Source organism: Phacochoerus africanus, chromosome 10 (assembly GCF_016906955.1).
Source record: "Phacochoerus africanus isolate WHEZ1 chromosome 10, ROS_Pafr_v1, whole genome shotgun sequence".
Classification (NCBI taxonomy): domain Eukaryota; kingdom Metazoa; phylum Chordata; class Mammalia; order Artiodactyla; family Suidae; genus Phacochoerus; species Phacochoerus africanus.
Genome location: NC_062553.1, coordinates 36927268 through 36943158, shown reverse-complemented (window position 1 = coordinate 36943158; position 15891 = coordinate 36927268). Strand labels below are relative to the sequence as shown.

At 40.7% G+C, this 15891-nt stretch overlaps 1 protein-coding gene across 1 annotated transcript in view; it reads right to left on the bottom strand.

Annotated features, from left to right (window-relative positions):
• Window positions 1-13269, bottom strand: part of GABRB1 (gamma-aminobutyric acid type A receptor subunit beta1) — a 374777-nt gene extending 361508 nt beyond the window's left edge. Inside the window, 3 exon segments of the mRNA XM_047799271.1 lie at window positions 12373-12440; window positions 12868-12959; window positions 13124-13269. Coding sequence (XP_047655227.1) covers window positions 12373-12440; window positions 12868-12959; window positions 13124-13203 — 240 coding nt within the window. The 5' untranslated portion in view covers window positions 13204-13269.
• Window positions 13270-15891: the final 2622 nt, after the last annotated feature.

Below are 15891 nucleotides of genomic sequence, written 5' to 3'. Positions count from 1 at the left end.
TATTCACGTTTCGGCAGGCATCAAAGCAGAAGATAGCAAGATCTGATATTTCAAACAGGTAGCTTCTGAAGTCAACTTCTGTCGGTGCTACCTTCCTACACTACTAAGTGTCCCACGTTTCCACGCAAAAGCAAACCTCCACTCAGTGAGGTTTGTTAGTATTGAAAAAAATGGCATTTGCTTTGTTTGAGTTTGGACTTACATATCTTTTGCAGAGCCGAAGGTACGGATCCTTTAAAAGGCGGACAAGCTGCTTGATAACTAGGCCAAAATGTAATTCATCCAGACCTGCTTATGTTCTGTGACAGGGATGTTTGCACACTGTTAGGGCACATGTCACATCCCGAAAGTCATTCCCTTCCTTAACTGCAGACAACCAGGTTATGAAATCCCCTTCATGACCCCACAGCTCACAGGGGCGTCTCCCCAAGTCGGGTTGGCATAGATGTAAGATGCACCAATAACCCACCCAAAAGTGAATACTGCTTTCCAGTTTTGTGAGTCCCTTCCACTCTCCAAATATTTCATTCTGTTCTCCTCCTCCCATTCCCAAAACTTCTAAAAGATCAGTTCTCACTGCATTTAGCCAGACATTTTCAATGGACCAACCTTACCCTTCATAGTGAATTTTCTCATCTGAACTCTGCAGTCAGTTTGAACTGGGATTTTTGTTCTCTTGGTTGTTTCTTTGGGAGGTGCTGAATTGTGTGCATGTGTGCATGGGTGCATGCACGTGTGTGTGTGTGTGTGTTGGAGTATGGGCAGGTGTGATGTCTGTGGAAAGAATCTCATCTCCATTTAATGCAGTAGTTGATTTAGTACACTTACTAGTTATGACAAATCACTGTGTGGATGTGGAAGTTTCACACAAAAGCTGACATTTGAAAGCAAACATCATGTTGTGATAAGGACACGATTATAGCAGAAATGACTAGATAGATGTAGACTGATATAAATAGCTATTAAATACATATATATTAAACATATAGAATATATGTATCTATTTCTGGATTAGACATATCATTTACTTTATATTTTCAAATTTGATACAGTTTCTTGTTTACCTTTTAAAATCTAACTTACCTCATTCAAAACCACTCTAGATGGCTGAGGAACCCCCTTTTCATAGGCTATCTTTTATGTTTGATTTTTCTCCTTTCTAAATTCACTTTGGAGTCATCAATCAAGTTATTCTTTTTTTTTTTTTTGGCCATTTCTTGGGCCACTCCTACAGCACATGGAGGTTCCCAGGCTAGGGGTCTGATCAGAGCTGTAGCCGCCAGCCTACACCTGAGCCACAGCAACATGGGATCCAAGCCGCATCTGCGATCTACACCACAGCTCCCAGCAATGCTGGATCCTTAACTCACTGAGCAAGGGCAGGGATCGAACCCGCAACCTCATGGATGCTAGTCGGATTCGTTAACCACTGTGCCACAACAGGAACTCCAATCAAGTTATTCTTTAGTAATTTCTTAAATGTTTCCAGAAATATTGATAGTTCAGGTACCAGCAGACAGATGACATTTTGAAAAATGGAAAGAATTCACTAATTTTTTAAAAAGTTACGTGTGTATACACACATATGCATATATATATATATATATATATATATATATATATACTGTATATGATGATACATATATATCTTCATGACATTGATATTTGTCATGAAGAGATTTGTATCTGTGAAACTAGCTGTGCCATGTGATAAAGCTGTTTCTATGGAAATGGCTCATGGTTCATGCTCAACATAAAAGAAAATTACATGTGAAGGTATAAGGTGGACCTGACAGAGAAACTATTAATTTCTGAATTAGAAATTTTAAATGCCATTATTACTAACACTTTTTTACGGCTAGAAAAATTCTTTTATAATCCTAATAAATGTTATTAAGTCCCTATAATATGCGAGGAGCTACATAGAGAGCATAAAGAATACAACCCTAAACTTCCTGGGGCTTAGGTAGTGCTGTGGGTGGGGGATGGAAATCAAGGTTAATAAAAACCTTATACAAATGGAAAGATGACAATTATGTTACATAGCGTCTTTTGTCTTTCAGAGTCTTGATTTGTTTATATGCACTCTTCCTCTGGTAGATTTCTCTCCCGTGTGGCTGCAGAGAAAGCTTTATAGAAGAAAGATGATTTCCTGTGGGTTTTAAAGTAGATCTAGACGCCTTTGAGTGGGTGAGGGATTGCAAGTGGTAGGAAGGAGAAATGATGGCCTCTGACACGAGAAAATGTTCTAGGCATAGGTAGGATTTCAAATAAATGTCGTCGAACTATCTCTATGGAAACCACAAAGCTGTTTCTCTCAGCTAGAGAATTGTATATCATTCTCTTGAAAATAATAGATCAGGAAAAAAAAAAAAAAACTCCCCATGAGTCACAGGAGGTTTGAGTAGGCAGGGACCCTGAGCGTTCAACAAATCTATTCCCCCGCCTTCAGGAAGGATCCCAAATAAACCTTCTCATTCAAGCAAGATTCATTCCTAGCAACTTCCCTGATTAATCCATTCAGCAACAAGAACAAGACATCTGGCCTCTGACTTTCCTGTTGCATCTGAAGGACCTTAACCCACACTTTTTCACTTTCGGTAGGGATGGAATAGCTGATTGCTAACAGCTACCTAAGAACCCTCTTCTGTTTGAATGTATTTCTCTAGCGGCTTCTCTACTTTCTTTCTCTAAATTAAATGACACCATCTCTGAATATGCCTTTGCTTAAATAGATATCCTCTGTCCAGGAGACCATTTGCAGGGATGGGGCTTTGTTGATTTCGTGTTTAAGATCATCCCCACCAAGCCATTCAAATGTTTCTGCTCTTCTACAAAGCTCCTGGGAGTCACTTTTGAATTTCCTGGCAGCAAAGCTTCATCTCTCTGGGCTAGCTCTTGGCCCCACTTGTGCTATCTATTATACCTCGTCTCATTTCATCGCCAAATACACTTTCTACAAGAACTCACACTGCTTCCGTGCTATTTCCCATGGAAACACAGTGTTCCAGAAGGACTCTGAATCATTTTAGGGACGCAATGGAGAAGAGAGCAGATGCTTTGCAAATGGGTTCCGCACACATCTTTTTTCCCTACCTATATGGTTTTTTGATCTGAGTTGATGTAACATTTTTTTATTCTCTGAGTATTTTAATAGCACAAATTACATAATTTTTATTAGAGCTAATTTACAATGTGGTGTCAATTTCTGCTGTACAGCAAAGTGACCCAGTCTCATGCACACACACACACACACACACACACACACACACACACACACACACACATTCCCTTTCTTATATCATCTCCCATCATGTTCTACCCCTATATGGTGTTATAAAAGCAACTGAAACAGAGGACAAAGGTCACTTCCCTGGGTGGGGGTGGATTTGAAAAGTAAGTTCTAAATCTATCAGGGTCTGAGTCCTCTTCGATAAAGAACCATATTGCTGCAGATTAAAGTTGACTGCACTGCATTCTCTATCCTTGGCCAGCACCCTTTCTGCAGATCTCTAACCACCTCATTTCAGCCTCTGCATTTATGGGCCCAGGACTTCTCCCTGCAGACCTCGCCTTATTTGTGAACAGAACTAGAAGGGTCACTAGCTTTTTTCAAGACGGTTTCAACCTCCAATATTCTACCTCAGTGTTCCCACCAGTAACTGGTAACGATATGCTCTGATATATATATTTAAATCCAGAAACATATCTACTTTGGTGGTGAACAAGGTAGCTGGGGCTTCTTTTCCTGTTTCCCTCCCTGGGCTGATGGTGCCATAGTACCCATCACTCTATAGGGAACCCCAGGGGGCAGTCTAGGCTCCCTGATCTCTAACTTCCAACATCGAACCGGTCATGACATCCCTCTGATTGGCCTCTATTTGAATATCTTTTTTTCCTTCCTTTCCAGTCCTCGGGTCGCTGTTCTACTTTAGTCATTTATCATCTCTCATCTGGACTTTGAAACACTTTTCGATGCTTTTTGACTAGGAACACAGGCCCTGGTTTTAGCCATCTCTACTTCATCTTCCAAGCAGCTCTCAGAATGATCTATCTGAAATGCAAAATGTAGCACCTGTTAGAACCTGTAGCAGGTTTTCTGTCTTTCAGGATCAGGATTGATTTCCTTAGCATACACATTTCAGCATCATTTCTTTCTGTCTCTGTTTGTGTCTCTTTCTCTACATATGTACATGTGTCTTTTTAAAGTGAAAATGTAAAATGTGTAAGATTTCTTTAAAAAAAAATCAAACAATTCAAAAGGGAATATAAAGAACAGAAAGGAACTTCCTGCTGTGGCTCAGCAGAAATGAACCCAACTACCATCCATGAGGATGTGTGTTTGATCCATGGCCCCACTCAGTGGGTTAAGGATTGGCGATGCCATGAGCTGTGGTTTAGGTCACAGATGCGGCTCAGATCTGGCCTTGCTGTGGCTGTGGTATAGGCCGGCATCTGTAGAGCTGTAGTTCTGATTCAACCCCTGGCCTGGGGACCCTAAAAAACAAAACAAAACAAAAAAAAGAACAGAAAGTATCCCTGCAAGTCACACAGCCAGTGCTGGTTCCACCACCAAGAGACAACCACTGTTACTCATGTCCTGTATATTCCTCCAGAACTGGTCAGTCCATATACAAAAATATATGTTTCTAGAGAGGCTTCTCTTCATATAAGTGAGAACACTTCAATAACACTGGCCTGGTTCAATGGGTTAAGGATCAGGCATTGGCTTGAACTGTGGTATAGATAGCAGATATAGCTCGGATCCCACATTGCTGTGGCTGTGGCACAGGCCGGCAGCTACATCTCTGATTGGACCCCTAGCCCTTGAACCTCCATATGCTGTGGGTGTGGCCCTAAAAAGACCAAAAAATAAAAATAAAAAAGGAAAGAAAGAAAACCCATTCATCTTTCACGCTTCATGTGACCAGCCTTATTTCTAAGTTATCACCAGTGATAGGAATTAATTTTAAACTTTGTTTCCAGCATTTTTGCCAAGTGTTGAGCAACAGATTGTTATATGCTACTGACTACAATTTCTTTCAACGATCAGCAGTCAAGAGACTTTATGAAATTCATGGTCTTCTGAAAACAGAAGTATTCTAAAATGCAGAAACTCTATCCTGGGATTATGAAAAACAGGATTCAGTGCTCTGAAAAAGTTCATGGGGAAACCCTGTATTAACATGTAATCAATTGCAAGCATATACCACTCATCTTCCTCAGTGATAAGTTATTTGAGTTACTGAAACTCAAATCAACTGGAAACATTGAATACCATTTGTTTTTCTTTTGAAATGTTTGACCTTCCCTGATAATGTAAGATGTCATCTCATGTGTGTCTAGGACCCTGCCAAGAAAAATGCACCAAACATTTACAGAATCGATCCTGAGTGATGTTCAACTGAGATGAACACCTTGGCTTTACCTCTTGCTCCCAGACCACCTGATGGAAAGATTTTAGGTGGATTGGGTAAATCCTTTGGGATACCCAGATCGTAGAAAATAAAGGAGTCCTTCTGTTTCACATTAAGTGTTGAAACATTTATTAGTTTGGCAATAGTTGAGCAATAAATACAGTGGACAACATCATATAGAAATACTTCCAATTTGGTCTTGACTCCAATAATCAATACAATATAAACTGGACATCAGTCAAGTTTCATTCTGAAGACCATTGATTCAACATTTCTTGTTGCTGTCTTTGGGAATGTGTTTAACTAGGGAAAAAAATGGATGATAAAGCCATGACCAATTAAAATGGTAATTCAAGAGGCCCTGGATGGCACGCAGTCATTATTACACTGTTCCCAGGAGACTATCAGCATTTACATTCAGTGGGAATTCAATAAATGCCTATTGAATATGAAAAAGAATGAATGGATGTGTGTACCTATATAATTGAATCACTTTGTTGTACAGCAGAAATTATCACAGTACTGTAAAAACTACACTTCAATAACAATTTTTAAAATGAAAAATAAAATTAGAAAGTATGTACAAGAAAAAATCAATAAATAATTGCTTGTTGACTGACACATCTTAACAGGAGAACAAAATGGAGTTACATGGAATGTGGCAGGAAAATAAGATGGAGAAGAATCTTGATTTTTGACAAAGTCTAAAATATTTAATAGCCTAAGTTTATATGGTAGAAGATTTGAATTAGAAAGAGGTTTAGCATTTTGCAGAGGAGAAACTTAAGGCCCGGAGAAGTCAAGTGACTCTCTCAAGGTCCCAAAGGTAAATATCAAGAATATGTTTTTTACTTGCCTCAAAGATAGGAGCCAGATGCTGGAGTCAGGCTGCCTGGGTTCAAATCCTGGCTCTTCTCTTTACTAGATTTGTAACTTCTGAGCAAGTTTTTTAACCTCTTTTGACCTATGTTTCTCCATCTCTCAACCTGTTTCCCCAACTGTAATGGGAGATGATAACTGAAGAGCTTTAAATGGGCTGCTAAGCATTTGATAGCCATACCTTATACATAGGGCATTCAATAGATGTCACTATTTTCATTGTATTACACTCTTTAATACCTAGTCTGGCTGTGTAATCCTAAGAACAGAGGCTTCAAATGTGATCTCAAACTTTACAAATTCTGGATAGGCTTGCTTTGATGTGTCTTAGAGTATAAGAAGATCTCCCCAAACAGAAAGACATAGGGAAATTTTTCCTCTCTTAGCTTCTCCACATAGTATAATATTGTAACCCAGCACCTAAAAGTGAGACCTGGTTGATTACTCATATAAGAGAAAAACGCATTTATATCTTTAATTGCTGATAACTGTTGATGCCTTTACAGGGTAGTGCTGTACTTGCTCTATTTGCAGAGGGTCAGGGAATTTACTGACAGTAGCAAGAGTATGTTGAGGTGATTGTACAAAGCTATTGCAAGCTCCTAGTGGGGGGAAATCTGGTTTGCAATGTTCTCTATTCTGAAGGAGAAAAGTCATTGTTCTGTAAAGCAGCAGGATAGCCTTGTTGGAGTTAGGTGCTTGGTGACATTTTCATAGCCATCATTTAAGGCTGGCTGACTCAGAAGTATTGACAGTTAGGAGGACTGCTTATTAGTTTAAGTCAAACCCAATCATCCAGGCTCTCATCTTCATCCTGTTGCTTACCATCAATTACTAAACTAATTTTCACATTCAGGCACAGCTACCAGTTTAACCACCTAGAAATTAACTTGAAACTTAATTTGAAACCTTGGAAAAATACCACTCTTGGAGAAATTTAAGAGGGGGAAAAAATCATTTTGTGATACTGCTAGAACTTAGAATAACTCTTGCTTCTCAAAGTGCTGTCCGCGTACCAGCAATTGGCAACACCTGGGGGTTGTTAAAAACGTGGGATGTCAGACTCCATCCCAGCCTCTGAATCAGAATTTGCCTTTTAACGCTTTGAGATCCCAGAGTGATTCAGATACACATTAAAGAAGGAGAAACACTGGTTTAGAGAAATGCGGGAGGGAGATTTGTGACAAGTGGTTACTGTTTTGTGTCACTAAGATGATGGTAATTAGACATAACTGCAGTGGGCCCCAGAAACCTCTGGAATCAAATATTAAAATAACAACAGTGGAATTTAACAATAGTGGATATTTGAGAAGTTAAATTTGTTTTTCTTTGGGCCATTATTTAGAAAGTTGACTCATTTTAGGTTTTTGGGGGGGAGGAAGAGGAGCTGCTTTTAGTGTTCACTGTAATGGCTGTAAGAGCATTGTAAACCAGGGGTCATGAGTTCAAATCTCACTGGGGCCTCAGGGCTTTCTGGCTTTACCATTCTTGCCAAGGGGGTTGGGGAACCACGGGAACCCATGGGACCTGAGGCTCAAGGCTCACAGGGCAGTTGGGGCGGGGGGGCTTGGAAACCTTAGGGATCGATCAGGTGCACCATTGTCTCCTTTGGGTCCCTCGATTCCCACTGATGTCCTGGTCCATGGGTGGCACCTTGCCTTTGGGAAACCCTCTCTCCATAAATGAGTTAGGTTCTTAACAGTATCCTCCTCTGCCTCTGATTTTCAGGGGTACTGCTTTTTTGCAGGGATATTCCTGCCTAGGTCTCAACTGGATATTTTTGGCCAAGCCTGGAACCTCTATATTCTACTCTCCAGGGTCCACTAAGGCTTCTACCTCAGCTTCAGATTCAATCGGTTCCTCTCTGTTTTCTGTTAGAACCATTTGGTGATGAGGATGGGTCCCTTGCTCCACCAGAAACAGAGTGACACCCAACTTAGTTAATAAATCTTTCTATTAGAGGGATGGGGCAATCAGGCACAAACAGAAAGGAATGTAAAATCAGCTGGCCATTGATGATACATGCCTGAAGGAAGAAAACAAGGAATATGTGACAGCTATTCATTACTGGGAACAGCTTTGAGCTAGGACTCAATAGATGTTAAGTTGTCTGGGGGTGGCCATTCAAACCATCAAGTCTTTAGATCAGGGACAGAGAGCTCTGTGCTTGGAACTCCTCCTTGATGATCAGGAGCTGCCTCTTTAATGAGAAGGAACAGTTAGTCATTGGCGTCAGAAATGCAAGAGTTCAACCTTTTGTTTGCAGGTGGTTAATATCTTGTGCCCCCAACCTACTACTCTAGGAGAAGACTGGCTTGTTATTATTTGTATTTTATTGGGTTTACATCAGCCAACGTTAGTGGTTACTTTAAGGGAATTTCTGGGGGCTTGTCCTTTTCCTCCAATTGCCTCTTATTCCTCTTGCATCAATCTTTTGTGTGTGTTTGTCTATCAGTATATGTGTTGGCAGAAATTGTTAAAAGAGAAGGATTGAGAGATTTACTTTAAAATATATGGTAATTACAGTAGTTTCTTTTAAGATCACTGTTTAGAAAATAATGACAGTATGTAGTCCCTATCAAATGCACAATATATCCCATGATGCCCAAAGAAAAATTCTTCATTCTTCCTGATTTAGCATTATTGTCTGAAGAGAAAACTCTTGTTCCCAAGTATAGTTTTTCCCTGCATCAGAGGTTTTGCATTCAGAGGTTTTCCTGCATTCAGGGGTTTTGCATTCGCTGGTCAGAACCAACAATTCTTGACTATAGAAATTCTTGACTAAAAAATCTCTCTCTCTGTCTCACTCAGTCTTAAATTTGGGGAAAAAAAACATTTGAAATCTGGAAGGACGTGAATCAGAAAATACTCTTGATGTGATGTTAGTGTTTAAAACAGGCAATGTTAGAAACCAATCTGGAATATTTCACTAAGGGTAGCATAGGAAGAGAACACAAATTAACAGAATCTAGCTTTCAAACCCATTAATATACAATTACGTCATTTTCCCAGCTTTGGAAATGCGTGGCCAATAACAGTAATGAATAAAAATATTAAAATGACCAATGTTTTAGCAATGGATTTTAATTTGAGTTTTCTTTAAAACTAGTTTTATTTTTTCAATGTCCATACTTATTTATTGTTAATTTTGTTGAAAAAATCCTATTAAATAACCTATTACTACCTGTTTTATTGTGCTAATGACTTCAAGTCATTAGCTTCAAGTCTCCTTCAAGAAGATTAAACCCAAAAGCCTCTGGCCATGTCTCATTGTAATACCCCTTCCCCCACTTTGATCAGCCTGGGCTGCTTACTCCCTACTAGAGAAGGAATGTCACCCAGGTCTCACCCCACTACTATATAACCTGTTCCCCAAGCAAATAAGGTATCCTGCCCGAGACCAATCAGAAGATCAAATCGGATCTCCCCTCCATGTTAGTGGTTACTTTGAGGCAATTTCTGGAGGCTACTGTATCCTTTTGCTCCAACTGCCTCTTACTCCTCTTTTCAGCAGAAGTTACTGCTTATCAAGCTTCTGAAACATGCTCAATATAAAAGAAATGTCTTATTTCCTATTGACATTTCAATCCTGCTTATATTATCTAAAAATCAAAGTGCATCATAAACAGTGCTCTTAACCAAGGCTAACTATCCAGATTGTATTTATATAGATCCCTCAATTCTAAAATTCCTCTTTGTTTCCATTTTTGGGGCGTTATTTCCAATCCACATATTTCAATGCTTGTCATAGATGACAGAAAAAAAAATAAAACTTCGGTCTTGGTAGGGCTCATTAAAAAGAGAAACTAGTAAGAATAAGTAAGTCAAGGCTTATTATTTTTCAATGTTCAGTAGCTTCTATTTTCCCATCGTGTCCCTAACATCTTTGTGAAAAGGTAATGGGTAATTTAGCAGAATATATTTTTAAAGGTTTATCTCGGGTGAATATTTTTAAAAATCAAGTACATATATATGGTACAGTGAGTAAATAGATTATATTATTCCATCATTAAGAGCTATTTCCGGCAGTACTAAAATTAAATTCAGTGTTTTTTTCTGAGTTTTTATATGAATTCACTTGAACAACTGGTTATACAGAGGCTTTTCATTGTAGTGGTTATTTTAGTTAACAGCAATCTCCCTATTCGATTCAGTTTTTTTTTTTTTAAGTGAAAAGTCATTTATAAATATCCTGAACAGAATTACACATTTAAAAAATTCTGAAAAGCATAGTACTCTGAAAAGCAGACCACTGGAAAATGCAGTTTGCCTTTTGAGCTTTCTGAATATTCTCCTAGTTTATAAATTATCTGTGTGAGTACTTACAAGGCAACAAAATAAATGAGTGAAAAGAAAAGTATTATCATGATTTATCTACATGATACAAACAAATTGTTAAACTAATTGTCTAATTTATCCAGTCGCAATAGCACAGATTGGGTACAGTTTGTATATATACACACATTATTACACTCGCCAGTGTTTGTAAATATTATTACATTTCCAAGCATAAGTGAATAGTGAGTCTTGGGTGCTTTGTGATAGTGACATGTATGTGAACAGAATATTAAAAAAAGAGTCTTTTAAAAATATTTTCCAACTCAGAAAATGTTCATTGTACATTAATATTTCAAGATTGCTTTTCTAATACATCCCTCAGAGATATTAATTTAAAATGGTATTAAAATAAGCTATTTATAGCAGAGATAGTTACAACATTAAAACACAGAAATTTAATAACCACACTTTTTATTCTAATCCCCACTCAAGAGATTTTCAATATATGTATTTCTTCCCCTAAATACCCTAAGAAAAGAAAAAAAAATGTCTTAGCGTGTTAAAATAAAACGACACACGAATATTGAAATGAAATGACAATTCAATAGCCTTTACAGCTATAAAGTGACAAAATCCCAGTTGGCTTTAGTGTCTAAATTATTCAGGCTGTCTAAATTTCTGCTGCCACCATGTACATATATTTTTCTTTCTTTCTTTCTTTCTTTCTTTCTTTCTTTTTTTTTTTTTTTTTTTTTTTTTTTGCAAGTGCAATAAAATGGCACTTTGCTCAGGTAGGTCTAGTTGTTCCCTGGGTGGTTGGTTCTAGAAAAGCAACGATCTTTCCCCCCTGCCTTATAAGAAGCAACAGTTAGAAACTCTAGAAAACTGCTACCCCACAGTGGTTGGAAACAGCCAATAGAGAAAGTGACAGACAGCTATGATTTCAATCCATTTTGCAACAGCTTCAGAATGTAAGGAGGAAAAAAAAAATAAACCTTAACTCATCTCAATGAAAGCATTGCACTGTTACTGTCGCCCCCCACCCGCACACGCACCCGCATCCCCCTTCCACCATCTCTTTGATAGGCTTTTTCAGCATGCTTAGGTTTCTAAGGCAAAGTAAAGCAATAACTCGACCCATTCCGTCTCAACTTAAATTCGCAAGGTGCAGCAAGACAAATTCACCAACCCCCACGTGGGAACAATAACAGCCTCTCCCCCGAAGCTGGCTAGAACACTTTCATATTAGCTAGCAGGCTGGACTGTTGCCTCAGCCTGTTGCTCCTGCCACTCGGTGTGCCAGAGCCTGGAAAGAGGGAGGGGACGCTCTGGGTCCTTGGTGGCGGGCCTGGGTAGGTCCGGCTCGCGGGCTGCTGGGACCGCGCCTGGCGAGGAGGCGGCTGCGGACCACGGTCCGGGGATACTCTCGTGCAGCCCGCCCGGCCGCCGGCAGATGGTGCCCTGCGCATCGCAACAGCAAAGGAAACCCTGCGAAAGTACCGCTGACTCCGCCCCACCCGCTCCGCTGTCGCCACAGTCACTCGTCCTTCCCCAAATAGTGCGGAGCACGTTTCCTCCAGAACACCGCAGTAGCCCGTGTGTGTGTGTGAGCGCGCGTGTGTGTGGAAAATACAAACCAGGGACAGCAGGGTGTGTGCGACAGAGTAGGGAGCGCGCGCGGAGTGGGACTCCAGGGGCCGGGGCGAGGTGACCGCCAACGAAACACAGAGGGCACGGAGACCGGCCCATTTCGCATCTGCGTAAGCCTGGCCGCCCGGCCAGTCGGAAGGCCACTTACCATGTTCACCTCGGAGACCATGTCTATGCTGGCGACATCGATCCTCATCCCGACGTCCACGGGGGGCCCTGCCGGGGAGGTGGAACACATTTTGGACCTAATCTCAGAGTGGCGACAGGCTGGGGAGGGGCTGAGGGCTTCCCTGCGCTTACTACATTCGGAATGGGTTCCTGCCACCCCCACCTCTCCACCCCCTTGCAGGGGACAGCCTGGGAAAACAGGTGTGGGCACACGCGTGATGCAGTGACTATGCAGAGGGTGTGTCGGGCCGGGGGAAGGTCGGCTTTGCCTGGGGTTTCATCCACCTGCGACTGAAGGTCCAGCGTGTGCATGTGTGTGCGTGTGTGTGTGTGTGTGTTTGGCCAGCGCTTAGGGCGTAGTGCACGCTTACGAAAATGACATGCTTCTTCTTTTTTTTTTTTTTTTGACATTTATCTTTGACAAGAAAGGAGAACTAGATGTGGGTTACAGGTTGAAAAAAAGATGAAGAATTACCTCCAAAGTCCGGCCGCAAGCGAATGTCATATCCTTTGAGCAATCTGTCCACTGTCTCTTTCACGTATGACATGTTGCTGGGCTCATTGGCGCTGAAGGGAAGAAGTAGGGACCGTATTCAGAATGAACACAAACTGTGAGCATACATAAAAATAGACAGGCACACCTACCCCCCAAATAACGAGCTACATGATCCAGCAAGCATGTAAAAAGAAAAACACCGAGAAAATAGAGACATTCAACAACAGCAGCTCACCTGTGTGCACAACAGACCATGGCAATCATCACAGGGAAAGAGAGAAGCCCCAAACTCTCTCGATTTTGTACTGTCCACATTACTAACTCTGATTAAAGAATTGTCTTTTCTGCGAAGGTTCAAGGAATGCAACTTAGTCGGCGGCAGGGCAGTAATTCCCGAATGGACCTGCGCATGCGCAGAGGGTGCTCACTACCAAAAGACACCTTGTGCCTTGCAAACAATATTCCTAGTGGAACAGGCAACAGATTTCAATCCCTTTAAAGTTCCTGTTTGTGGTGCTCCGCGTCCTCCGAGTAGTAAAAGATACTCTGCTGTTTCCTTGTTCGGGATCCTACGTGCATGTGGATACGGATCTTTGTGCATTGGAGGTTGCTATATTCTTTTCCTTGCTGCCTTCAACCTGATTTTTTTTTTTTTTAACTCAACTCCCAGGGATCTGGCTTAGGCTGTCTGTGACTGGCATCTTTCGTTGACAGTCACTGGGGTCTCAGACAGTCACTGGGAGTCTGGAGGGGAGGCGATTCTCTGGTTACGTGGTGTGTGTGATGACGGGAGGCAGGCATGAAGGGGCTGGGGGGCGAAGTGAGTGGCGAGCGAGAGCCAGAGAAGGAAAGTCAGGAGGTATTTGAGGACTCCAAGAATGAGGACTCCAAGAATCAGCGCCTTCCCCCGCGCCCCCAGCGCCAAGCATTTTAGGAAAGCTAGCTTGGGGTGGGAGAAGGAGAGAGGGGCGGGCCAACTTTTGTATTCGCTCCCCCACCCCCCAATTTTCTTCCCTCCTCCTTTCCCGTCTTTCCAGGCTGAGAGGTGAGGGGAGCAAGTAAGAGGCAGCGTCTCAGGCAGCCAGTCCTTTTTCTAGAGCCATTTGCTGCAAGTCTCACTTTTCCTCTAGGTTCTAGTAAGAAAACCCTGTTTTAACTGCCAGCGTGTTAGCTCCTATTAGTTACCAAAGCAGGACCCTGAAACACCCAGAGGGTCTAACCTCTGTTTCCTAGCAGAGTGGGATTCTGTAGGAACAAGAGTTGTTTGAATTAAATTAAATTCAGTCAGTACAATTCGATAATTCATTGTTTGGCGGGAGACCCTCGGCCAGGCGTTTGTTCATTTGTTTAATAGTATATATTAAATCTTTGCTATGTTCTGGGCATTGTGGGACTTAGAGATGACTTTATTATCCCAAAGATCCGCAGTGCAGAGAATGTAGAAGGGAATTTTCCCTTCCTAGAGAAATTCATAGGTTAATCGGGGAGACGGACACAAATACAAGTAAATTCAATATATCTCTAAAGAGTTCTCATAGTGACAGGAGGGTTGTTAATTCTACCAGCAAGAAGTAGATATGGCTTCAGGAGGAGAAAGCTTTTTTCCAGAGCTGGGAGGGAAGGGCATTCCTGAAGGCAGGAATAGCCTATGCCAAAAAACTTGAAAGACACTTTGACAAACTGAGACTTGAAAGCATGAGATCTGCTTAGATAGCTGAACCCTGAAGTAATTGAGCAGAATATTAAAGGGAGAGAGGGCAGGTAACAAGGATGCAACGGGAAGCTGAGGCTAGACCACCAGGAAAATTACAATTACCATTTTACAGAGTTAAGATTCTGGAAATCACAGGTTTGTTTGTTTTTTTTTTTTTCCAAATAAAAAATAACTTTACTTGTTAAACACATCATTAAGGAAGGCAAATTAATCTGGGGAGAATATCAGCAAAACATGTTTGGCAAATTATATTCACAAAAAGCTGTTATAACTCAACAATAAAGAAAAAATATTTCAATTATTTTAAAAAGTGGAAAAAAGACAGACAGATCCTTCTCAAAAGAGCATATGTAACTAGTTAATAATGATATGAAAAGACATTTTACATAGTTGGTCATGAGGGAAATGTAAATTGAAAACACATTGAGACACCACTGATGTACCCACTAGATCAGAGAAAGACAATTAAAAATAAATTCCTTTTTTAAATTTGAAAACCTCACAAATACCAACCAGGACCTAAATCCATAGTCCAAGCAACTGCTTTCCTTTTCTATCCACTCCTTCAGTTCCCATCAGTTCAAGAGATTTCTTGTTATTTCTTAAATATTAAAAAAATACAGTTTCCACATAGGGATGGCTGGTTTCTTTATCCTCCTTCCTGACATCAGAACAATTTCTTAAGTAGATTTATTTAACTATTTCCCCAGAAAGAATTCATTCTGTGAGAAATGGAGCTGTTATCTATAGACAGACTTCTAAGATGTTCTCAAATACAGTATTGCCCAGAATCTTGGTGTCTACACATCTTCTCTCAATTATTCAATTAAATAGTAATCTAGGTACTCCTATAACTGAGCAGGACTCTGTGGGGCCTTTGCAGGATCGACCTCCACCTACATCCTCCGCCTGCTTTTTGTCTATAGAAAAAGCTCAGGCAAAAAAATAAATTTAATCATAGAAGTGAGAAAATGCCCAAAGAAAGGAAAACAGTCAAGCAAGACAAAATAAGACTTTAGTCATTCAACAAAGTCAAGGACCTTTAGTTCTTCTTCAAGGACTATGTAGATAGTACTCTGGGCCATGTGTTTTCAAGCTGTTTTGCAGACTGCAATTCTCATCAGGTAAAAGACGTTAACTAAATGCCCACAAACAAATAGACCCCAAGCCAGCTGAAACCAGAAGGTTGATGATGCTGACTTCCAAATAACTCACCACCAACCACTCAGAAGAATGCCCATGAGCTGACCACACCCTACTCCTTGAGCCCTATAAGACTCCTCACGACC